Genomic DNA, 11909 nt, shown 5'->3' on the forward strand with positions numbered 1-11909 from the left:
TTTTAGATAATCTTTGATTACATAGCAAGTTCCAGGCCAGCTTGAGATATAAGAGACGCTGTCTCAAGCAAATGGTAAATAATCACAACTCTAGACAAAATAAACAGAAAAAAAGGAGCATAAATAGATACTTGGTTTCTTTCCCCCTCATTGTAATTAGATATCTAGAGGTCTGTAATGCTGTAGTCGGCCTTCCAGAAAGTTTCCATGAGACGCCATATCTGCAGAGGGTAGGCACATTTTCACATTTCTAAGTCAGAAGGATAACGATGGGAATAAACAGTGGTGACGACTTGGGTTCTGCTCTTGAGAGACTGAGACAGGGTTTCTCTGTATAGCCCTGGCTGTCCTGGAACTCTCTCTATAGACAAGTCTGCCCTCAAACTCCGAGATCCGCTTGCATCTGCCTCCCAGTAGTGCTGGGATTAAAGGTGTGCAGCACGATCTGGCCCTGAGAGATGGAGTTAGACTGACACAAAGTGAGATTAAAAATTTTATGATGAGTCTGATATAGTGTCTGAAGGTAGAAAAGTTAAGGCATATGGATGAAAATAGAGTTTTATATTTAGCCAATGTTAATGAGAAAGAAATATATTAGCAACATTTTAATTCCAAGCTGGGATTCCTAGAAGTTCAGGTTTCATTTACTCTACCACTAATACAAGGACCTTTCAAAAATAATTCCTCCCCAAATGCTCCCCCTATCACGTTCTTCCCGTGAAATTTTATTACTACAGATACGATGGATAATTGTGTACATGTAGCTGCCCTTTGGAGAGTCAAAGTCATTATATTATTTAATTTGTTTTCACTTCTAACCTTAAGTGAAAGCCTGGTGACTTGATTTCAATCCTCTGAACACTAGCAATAGGAGAGCAGCAAAGCCTCATAGCTGTACCCTGACCTCCACATATGCTCGGGGGCCCCCACCCTAACTCCTGTGAGGATAAAGAAAATAAGATCTTGACTGAAACCCTTAGTTTGATCCCCAGAACTCTACCAACAAAAAAACTTGGGAAGAAAATATAAATTACTTAAATAAATGGTTATTCTTAAAATATCCATTTCACTTTTGAAACTGCTTACTGAGAAATAATTCATATGCCATATAATTCATCCCCCCGAAGTATATAGTTCACTATTTTTCAGCTTATTTTTGAAGTGACTATTAAAGGATATGGTTTTTTTTTTTTAAAAAAAAAGCACTTGGGAGCTTGAGACTAGGTCAGCCGCACAGAGTAAGTAGTGTGCGTAAGGCCCCGAGTCTGACCTTAAGTATTGTGCCAAAGCCACAACAAGTATATAATAGGCGCTATTATCATTCTTTAAATTTAATAGTGATGCCTCTTCTTACTTTAATGGGCACCAAACACATACATACATATATGTATGGTACACATACATACATGCTGGCAAAACTCTCTCACATAAAATAAAATATATAAATCTTATCTAAATTTTTTAAAGATACTGCTTACTTTTAACTAAAAGTTCTTTTGCATTTGTGTGTATCTGTATGTGTACACATGTATATGGTGTGTTCATGCCATGGTGTGCATATGGAGGTCAGAGGGCAACTCTACCATGTGGATTCCAGGAATCTAGCTCAGGTCAGATTGTTTGGTGGCAAACTTTTTTACCCACTAAGCCATCTATCTCACTTGCCCAGAATCAGACATTTTCATTGTACCATTGTAATGTTAGTCTGTTTGTCACTCATTCTGTTGGGTGCTATTATCATTCTTTAAATTTAATATTGATGCCCCTTCTTATGTTCATGGGCAAGTGTTTAAGTTTATATGTATGTGTTTGGGGAATCATCACAGTAGGTGTTTTGTTTTTATTTATTTTTCCTTCCTTCCTTCCTTCCTTCCTTCCTTCCTTCCTTCCTTCCTTCCTTCCTTCCTCTCACAATTTTTCTCATGTTTTTTACCGGTTGTAATCATTACTAAAATTAAAAGTCTATCTGTGCAGACTCTGTGGGTCAGTGAAATAATGTATGCTTGGTGAGGCCATGGTCTCACTTCTCAGCACTTGAAAACAAAACTGTCTTTGTAAATATCTTTGTATAGAGCTTAAGGTAAATTCAGGTGCCCACTGAACATTTGTCTTTATGCTTCATAGGGATATCAAATTCAATGTGTCCCAAATAGTATAGACTTCCTTCCCAAAAATAAGATTGTATGCTAAAATCCCTTCCATGTGTCTCCTTTCCCAGACATGGAAATATATTATTAAAATACGTCTAACAATACTTTTTGTTTGTTTGTTTGTTTGTTTGTTTGTTTTTTCCAGACAGGGTTTCTCTGTGTAGCCCTGGCTGTCCTGGAACTCACTCTGTAGACCAGGCTGGCCTCGAACTCAGAAATCCGCCTGTCTCTGCCTCCCAAGTGCGAGGATTAAAGGCATGCACCACCACTGCCCAGCAAAATGTAGTTTAGGGATGGTCCAGGATTGAACTCATGACCTTTAGAAGGACAGTTGGTGCTGTTAACCACCGAGCCATTCCCGTAGCCAGCATCCAGTTTTTAAATAAAATAATTAAAACTTAAATTGTATATGTGTTTGGGGTGGAGGGTTAAGTGCACATATATGTAGATGCCCAAGGAGTCCAAAGGCATAGGATCCCCTCAAGTGAAGTGAGAGGCAGTTTGTACATTGCCCAGTGTGGCCACTGAGCCATCTCTTCAGCCTCCTCCACCCCATCCTGCCTCATGGAATTTTAAAATGCTTAGTTAGGAGCCAGAATAAGACTTGGTTATATAGCTGGCTTTGCCTCTTTATATAGGGCAAGTAAATTTATTTCTGGAGGCTTTACTTCCTTTGTCTTAAAATAACGAGGTTAAATTATTGTTAGTCTTGTGTATGTATTATAAGTCTCTCTCTTCTGTGCACACTACTTCAACAGTGTCTACAAGCTTTGGAATTTCTACATTCGAACCAAGTCATTCACAGAGACATCAAGAGTGACAATATTCTGCTGGGAATGGATGGCTCTGTCAAGTTAAGTAAGTAGGAGTCTTAGGAATGGTAAGACTTAACTCTGCATGTGGGGCTAAATCTCTGCTGGGATTAATTAAATAATAGTAACTACATTCATCAAAGAGACTTAGGTATTATGTAAAATATGAGATATTTATATTCTTCTGTATTATATTGTATCTTACAGTGTCTTTTCACTATTTTTTCAATTCTTTTACACATTATAACACTTTTCCCTCCTGAATGCCTACTTCTGTGGTTCTCTGATAGGCGCTGAGGGTGCATTTTACCAGTTTTCAAGAAACTTTCTGTCTAGTATGAGAGACTTGTATGGATTAAAAAAAAAGGTTTTATGTAACTTCACTTATCCAGTTATTTATTCAGCAAATGTATTACTTGCCAGTCTCTTCTGAGGTACAGAGAAGACAGTCTTTACTCTATCAGTTTAGATACATGTGTAGCTTCAGGATAGTGCAAATGAACTACAGGTAGTTTTTGTACAAAGGTGTGAAAGCAGTTGCCTAGACAAAGGCTGTGCTATAAGTGGGTAAATAGTTTATGAGAGGACTCTGTTGGCACAGGGTGAGGGTTGATAAAACTAGGGCCATATTTAAGTGTTGGTGGTTGCATTTTAATTCAGGGACTTGTGTCCAGAGGATGTGGAATGAGTTAATTATAAGACTCTTGAGTTATGGGAATGAGTTAAAATAAGTTAAAAACTCTTGAGTTTTTAACCATTTGGTTTGAGGAAAAGGCAGGCTAGAGATATTGTTCTTAATATTTCTCCTACTTCTTTTCATGGTTGAATGAGCTGTGGACTATATGCATTCAAGTGAGTCTTGCTTTGGTGAGACAGAGATTGTAGTGAGCAAAGCTTGCTGCCCATGTGTGAGTACACAGCACTTACTGATGAAGTATCCTAAGTGTGTCTTTCTTCTCCCCCTTTCTAGCTGACTTTGGGTTCTGTGCACAGATAACTCCAGAGCAGAGCAAAAGGAGCACCATGGTGGGAACTCCATATTGGATGGCTCCTGAAGTTGTGACCCGCAAGGCCTATGGACCCAAGGTTGACATCTGGTCCCTGGGAATCATGGCAATTGAAATGATTGAGGGGGAGCCCCCTTACCTCAATGAAAACCCTTTGAGAGTAAGTATTCTCATCTTCTTGCAAAGTATTTGGGCTGCTGTCTCTAATCTTATGAAATTGTTGTACTCAGGCTCTTCTCTGTATACCTGGGCATAGTTACACATTCTTGTATGCCTAGATTTACAAGACTGGGATAAGAAGATTGATGGCCAGTTTGAGACAAACTTGTCTCAAACGAAAAAATAAGGGTCTGGTGAGATGACTCAATGGGTTAAGGCTCTTCCTGTCAAGCCTGACAACTTGAGTTTAATTCCTGGGACATTGTGAAAAGAGAGAACCAGTTATCACAACCTGCCCTCTGACTCCCACACAAGATATATGGTACACATGTGCCCACACCAAATACATGTGTATACACTAAATAAATGAATATATATATATAAAACATGAATTCAACAGATACTGTTGAGTTTAAAATATAAGTGAATATAAAATATTAAGTGGTCTAAGGATATATCTCAGTTTTAGAGCTCAATCCTAGAATTGGGGGTTGGGGGAAGGAAGGAAGAGCTGAGTTCTGATTATATATAGAAATTGTTCCGATAATACCAAATGATTCTATAGTAACAGATGGTAACTGCTATGGGAAAAAATGTAGAATAAGAGTGATTGACAGAGTGATAGGGAATTTTTTATTTAGAGGAAAGTTTTCTCTTATTAGCTACACAGAGAAACCCTGTCCTGAAAAACAAAGCAAACAAACAAGAATGAGAGACAGACAGACAGAGAGAAGAATAGAGCTTTGTAATTAAAGAGCGTAGTGTTTATGAAGGTTTACTATTACTATGTTTTTTTTTTTCTCCCAAGAGATGCTTCATCTTAGGGGCAGGGAAGCAGCAGAGAAAATTGCTGCCTAGCCAAGCATGACTTTTTAAAATCCTCTTGGGTGAGAGAGTCAGCAGCAGATGTCTGTCAACAACTAAAGAGATGTTTAACTTGCCATGCTAAGTAAAGAATAAACTTTAGGTTTGTAACACCTCATAAGTTTACAAAGTGCTTTCCAAATGCACTCTTTATTTTTGTGAATATATAAAGCATTGTTTTATTAGCAAAGAAGTTATATGTTAGGTGCATACATACGGTCACATGACCTTGAATGTTAAACTTGATCCTTAGGTTAGTATACTCTCTTCCGCACATCACAGCTGCATCAGAGCTGTGTGTTAGAGCATACAGAAGCTGGCTGTATTTTTAGAGAACGTGTCTTAATACTGACGGAGAGCGCCTCAGTGAGAACACAGCATGATTCTTCATTTGTATTGCTAGGCCTTGTACCTCATTGCTACCAATGGGACGCCAGAGCTTCAGAACCCAGAGAAGTTGTCAGCTATTTTCCGGGACTTTCTGAACCGCTGTCTTGAGATGGATGTGGAGAAGAGAGGTTCAGCTAAAGAGCTACTGCAGGTAACTGCCGGCCGTTCTGCAGGGAGACGCCTACCCAGGCCTTTTTACCTTATTTTTGTCTGAGGCTGCTGACTTTAGGCTTCTTTCCTACCATTTCACTTTGCATGTCTAGCCCTCTGACTGTCACGTTTGGGCCTTTGCCAAGGCCGCCCTCTGACTGTTCCTCATTCTATACCCCCCCTCACCTGCCAGTCCCTGGCCTCCAAGAGGATGTCCCCATCCCCACCACACCAGACCTCCCCATTCCCTGGAGCCTTAGATTTCTTGAGGGTTAGGTGCATCTTCTCTGACTGAGTCCAGACCCAGCAGTTCTCTGCTGTATATGTGTCCAGGTTCTCATATCAGCTTGTATATGCTGCCTGGTTGGTGCTCAGTATGTGAGAGCTCTCGGGTGTCCAGGTTAGTTGAGACTGCTAGTGTTCCTATTGGGGTTGCCCTTCTCAGCTTCATCCAGTTTTCCCCTAATTCAACCACAAGGGTCCTCAGCTTCTGTTCGTTGGTTGGATGTAAATATCTGAATCTGACTCTTTCAGCTGCTTGTTGGGCCTCTTGGAGGGCAGTCATGCTAGGCCCCTGTCTGTAAGTACATTATAGCATCAGTAATAGTGTCAGGCCTTGGAGCCTCCTTTGTTGCTGGATCCCAAATTGGGCCTGTCACTGGACCTCCTTTCCCTCAGGCTCTTCTCCATTTTTGTCCCTGCTGTTCTTTCAGACAGGAACAATTCTGGGTCAGAATTTTTGATTGTGGGATAGCAACCTCCTCCCTCCACTTGATGTCCTGTCTTTCTACTGGGAGTGGACTCTGCAAGTTCCCTCTCCCTAGCATAGGGCATTTCATCTAAAGTTCCATCCTTTGAGTCCTGAGAGTCTCTTACCTCCCATGTCTCTGGTGCATTGTAGAGGGTCCCCTACCTCCTACTTCCTGAGGTTGCCTGTTTCCATTCTTTCTGCTAGCCCTCAGGGCTTTAGTCCTGTCCCCTGCTCCCAATACCTACTTGATCATGTTCCCCCTTTTCCCTCTTTGTCTCCCTTTCCACCCAGGTTCCTCCCTCCCTCTGCCCCCTGTGATTGCTTCCTTCTTCCTCTCAAGTAGGATTGAGGCATCCTCACTTGGGCTCTTCTGCCTGTTAACCTTCTTGAGTTCTGTGGATTGTGTCCTGGGTATTCTGTATTTTTTTTTTGGCTAATATCTACTTATTAGTGAGTACATACCATGCATATCCTTTAGGTCTGAGTTAACTCACTCAGAATGATATTTTCTAGTTCTGTCCATTTGCCTGCAAAACTCATGATGTCCTCCTTGATAGCTGAGTAGAATTCCATTGTGTAGCCACATTTTCTGTATCCCTTCTTCCGTTGTGGGTCGTCTGGGTTGTTTCCAGCTTCTGGCTATCACAAATAAGGCCCCTATGAACATAATGGAACACATACCCCTGTGGCATGGTGGGTCATCTTTTGGATATATGCCCAAGAGTGATATAGTTGGGTCTTCAGGTAGATCTATTTCCAATTTTCTGAAGAACCTCCTGACTGATTTCCAGAGTGGTTGGACAGTTTGCAATCCCACCAGCAATGAAATAGTATTCCTTTTTCCACATTCTCGCCAACATGTGCTGTCACTTGAGTTTTTGATCTTGGCCATTCTGATTGGTATAAGATGGAATCTCAGGGTTGTTTTGATTTGCATTTCCGTGATCACTAAGGACTTTGAACATTTCTTTAAGTGCTTCTCCGGCCATTTGAGATTCCTCTGTTGTGAATTCTCTGTTTAGCTCTATATCCCATTTTTTGATTGGGTTGTTTGGTTTTTTGGAGGTTAGCTTCTTGAGTTCTTTGTATATTTTGGATATTAGCCCTGTTTTGGATATGGGGTTAGTGAAGATTTTTCCCAATCTTCTTAACTTGTCAGTGTTATCTTGTAAATATTTAAATCCTAAACTTTTCAGAAACTTGAAGTTTCATATCTGCTTCTCCTGTGAGAACATACATATGGATAGAAATATATAGGATAAGATATTGGGATTCATATCTTCAAGCTTTAGCCAAGATTATCCATAGTTCTCAGTTCTTCTATGTATCCTGTCTCTGTCCCAGTAAGAGTTGAATCAACTTTTAGCAAAGAGTCTCTCTGTATATATCTCCATGTGTGTATCTGTATATAAATAGTAATACTAACTATAGGGATTACAAGAATAGAAGAATGAGATATGTTAAGTAATTATAAATCTCACATTTGCTCAGAAAAGGAAATTTAGCTCTGATCTTTATTATCAAATGGATGAGAGAGAGTCTGTATCTTCAAGACAAATGTAAAAACAAAAATCAAACTCCCAAAACAACCCACCAGTTTAGGCAAGAGCTCTGAGTTATATAAAGAATTATTTTCTATAATATTTTCATATGATATTTTCTCTTAAATAATTTTTAAATTGGAAGTATGGCTCAAAGTACATTCCAGGGTAATTTTGTAAAGGACTTGAAAGTCCTTACTTGAACACTTAGCCTTGCTGGAGTCAAAGATTGAACAAAAGATTCTTAGCCACATATGGTGCATGCTTATAGTTCCAGCTAATAGGCTGAGGGCTGGAGTTTAAGACTAAAGATAGGTGTCTTCTCCAAAAAGAATAGTTACTCTGCTGTTGCAGGGGGTTAATTTTACCTAGGAACAAACAAAATCATACAAAATGAACTTTTTGTCTCACTTCTTTCACTCAAAATGTCTGTGGATCCATTGTGCTGTCAGTGTGTTAGTTACTGTGTTAATATTCTGTATAATGGCATATGAATATGAAACTATTAATTTGTTGAGCTTTTTCTTACAGTTACTGACTTACACGTAAAACTTGTATTGGTCAATGAGATAACTTGCTGGGTATGATCACCTGCTGCCCAGTCTGACAATCTGAGGACAGTTTTCTTGCACCCATAATAGTGAAGAGAATTCATTCTAGCAAATAGACCTATATACGCATGCATATTATGGCATGGATGCACCCACACACGTACAAAAAAATAAATAATTCAAATTTTTCTCCTTCAGTTCGTGGAGGATGATCTGGCACTGATGCCCTTATTGACTTGTAACAGCTTCTATGTAAGAATGGCAAATACTCATACTCTTTTTACTTTTTCTTCTTCTAGCATCAGTTCCTGAAGATTGCCAAGCCCCTCTCTAGCCTGACTCCTCTGATTGCTGCAGCAAAAGAGGCAACCAAGAACAATCACTGAAACCATGCTTACCCCAGCCTCATGTGCCAAGCCTTCTATGAAATAAACACTCGTTTCGGGAACTCCGACCCCTCATGTCCTCTTCTCGTTTCCTTGCTTCTCCCATTTCCTGATCTAGTGCTCTCAAGACTTTGATCCTTGGAAACTGTCTAGCACTGAAGAGAACTGCAACTGGATGGGATGACTAATCCAGCAGAGGCCATTTCTAAATAGAAATAGGAATTCCTTTCCAGTTTGTGGGCATGGAGGGGACTGATGAGCAAGGGTTTACCTGAATAAACCTGTTTCTACGAAACAGAATCTCAGCCATCCCATTCCTTACCCCTCATAATCAGTTCTTAACTATATAAACTTATGGTTTGATAGCGTTATCGATTTGCGATCAGTTGAAATTTCTTTAGTTTTTTATTTCTGTGACCAAATTGCCCAAATATCTCATTGTATTTGAAAACCATAACAGCTTTGAAATGCCATGGAGCCTGATAATCTGCCAGGGACATGAAGAGGCTGTTTCCTGAACCATGACCTTGGTGCAGCTGATCCTGACATGGGAGAACTACCATGTTTTTCTTTGTGTGTGCTTCTAGCAGCTGTTTTGGAGAACCATGACCCAGTAGTGTTCCCTGTGCTATTTCTAGTGAAATGGTCTTAGCTATGTAGCAGCTTTTGATTCCCTGCATCCCCTAGGCTGCTGCCTGCATTCTGTCCTTATTTATAGCACTGAGAAATTTCCTAGAGCACATGCTGAGTGAGAAGTGTGAGAAGTCGGAGGGAAAGTGCAGCTACTTTTAGCACATGGCTGGCTTCAGCACCTGTCCAGCTATACTTGTGTGATATTTCAAGATCTCAGCCTCTGTTTTTACCTGGGACTCAGATCTTCTGGTAGCTTATCTATTTCAGTTAAAAGAGAAGGTCTCCAAATATGAGATAATGTGCTACTAGTAATAAGGGGACCCTGTTTTTAAGTGCATGACCAAGCTCTCTGCAAGTGGACATGCTTACTCTCTGCAAGTGACACGTACTGCAGATGTTTGCTACCTCCTGCTCTCTTCATGGTTTTGGTTCTCCTGCCGTGGTAGGATGCTTGGCCAGCATTGTGGCTTGTCATGTCAGCCCCGTTGACTACCTTGTCATGCTCAGAGGTCCTACTGCCTCAGCAGCACAAGTTTCTATTTCCTTCAATAAAAGGAGATGAAAATATTCTATAGGAAGTGTGTCTTTTTTCCCCCTCTTTTTTTGTTTTTGTTTTTCTCTTTCTCATGAAGTAATCATGATTCTTCACAAACTGTTTGAAAGTAAGTTGCAGTTGGATGCCCCTTTACAATTATAGACGTCCATCTGTAGTCTTTTGTTTTTGTCTAACTTAGGGATTTATTGTTGTGAAGAGACACCATGACCATGGCAACTCTTACAATGGAAAGCATTTAATTGGGGTTGGCTTACATTTCAGAGGTTTAGTCCTTTATTGTCATGGCGGGAAGCATGATAGCATGCAGGCAGACATGGTGCTGGAGAAGGAGCTGAGAGTTCTACATCTTGATCTACAAGCAGCAGTAGACTGTCACACTGGCCAGACTTGAGCTTCTTAGACTTGAGAGGCCACTCCTAGTAACACTTCTTCCAACAAACTCCCACGTCCTAATACTGTCACTCCCTATGTATGAACAGGCATTCGAGTTTGTGAGTTCTAGAGGTCATTCCTGTTCAAACCACCACACTTTCTAAAAACATTTTTAGATATACATTAAAAGAACTTAGCAAAAACAAAACAACAACAACAAAATGTGTGTCATTTAAAGACTAATTATAAAAGCATATGCATTTAGTGCCCATATAAGAAATGGAATACATTTAGTAGCCTAGAACGGTCTTCATCTTGCCATTGCCTTATGCCAGCCCCAACTCCCAGTGGTAACCACTGCTACACTTAGGTGAAATCCCATGTGACTATGCTTTCACAACATTAAAATATATTCCACAGCAACTCATTCTCCCAGGTTGGTTCTTCCCCCTCAAGACTGTTTCTAAGAACGATGTAGTTGTATACAGGTCTAGCCTCAGCAATAAGAGTGCTTGAGGTTAGGCAGATCAACACTCCAGCTTGTTAAGATAAGCACAGATTCAACTTTCACTTGAAAGAGATAACTCCAAAGAGATCAAATGCAACAACAGCTGTTGTAGGTCTAAAGTCTTGACATCTGAGTTTTTCTGCTCAGGGCTATCTTCTCAGTGTTCAGTCGAAGTGTCCTGGGCTGCCATTAATAAGGTTTCTGGAGTACTTCCCCAGGCTCACTGGTGTTTGGTAGAATTCATTTCTATCATTAGAGGGCAACCATCTAGAGCAGAGTTCTCAACCTTCCTAATGCTATGACTCTTTAAAGTTAGTTCCTTCTGTTGTGGTGACCCCAATCATATAATTATTTTTATTGCTATTTTATAACTAATTATGCTACTGTTATGAATAGTAATGTAAATATCTGTGTTTTCCCGTGGTCTTAGGGTGAAAGGGTCCTTTCACCCCAATGGGGTTTCCACCAACAGGTTGAGAACTGCTGATCTAGAAGAAACAAGTAGCACAATGTAACTGAAATCAATTGAGTGTTTCATTTTTGCTCACCCACAATAAGTATGCCTTTGGATAAACTACTTAAATCATCTGAACTTCAACTTCCAGATCTGTAAAGTAGGTATAATAATAGCATCTACCTCTAAGTTCCTGAGGAAATAAAAGAGTTTATGCAGAGCAGTTGGTATAAACCCTGCAACATGGCAAATGCAGACCTATTCTGTAATGCTTGAAGTGACCTGGTTTGTCAGGAGACTTTATGCTAACTCTGCCTCTTACTGGCACTAAAATAGGTGCCTTACATAATAATCTATATCTGGGAGTCTTAAGTTATACTTTAACATTTTGATCAAAACTAGTTTCTAATCATAAAATCAACAATCACTTAAACATTGGTAAAAACTTGTATATGGCTGGGTATGGTGATGAAGGTCTGTACTTCCTGTAATTCCAATCATTGGGAGATAGATGCAGGAAAATAGCACGGGCTACATCGTGTTATTTTGTCTTCAAAAAAAAAAAAAGACCAAAATAATAAATTGTATATGATCATAGGTGCTTGTCCAAACTGTTAAAAAAACA

The 11909-nt window shown here is 39.9% G+C and overlaps 1 protein-coding gene across 4 annotated transcripts in view; it reads left to right on the top strand.

Moving 5' to 3' along the window:
* Positions 1-9966, top strand: part of Pak1 (p21 (RAC1) activated kinase 1) — a 121650-nt gene extending 111684 nt beyond the window's left edge. For all 4 annotated transcript variants that reach the window (XM_031387432.1, XM_031387434.1, XM_031387431.1 and 1 more), the window contains exons 12-15: positions 2909-3008; positions 3933-4129; positions 5396-5533; positions 8675-9966. In XM_031387432.1, the coding sequence (XP_031243292.1) occupies positions 2909-3008; positions 3933-4129; positions 5396-5533; positions 8675-8761 (522 nt within the window). In that variant the 3' untranslated portion in view covers positions 8762-9966. The remainder of the gene's footprint in view (positions 1-2908; positions 3009-3932; positions 4130-5395; positions 5534-8674) is intronic.
* Positions 9967-11909: the final 1943 nt, after the last annotated feature.

Source organism: Mastomys coucha, unplaced genomic scaffold (assembly GCF_008632895.1).
Source record: "Mastomys coucha isolate ucsf_1 unplaced genomic scaffold, UCSF_Mcou_1 pScaffold21, whole genome shotgun sequence".
NCBI classification, from domain to species: Eukaryota; Metazoa; Chordata; class Mammalia; order Rodentia; family Muridae; genus Mastomys; species Mastomys coucha.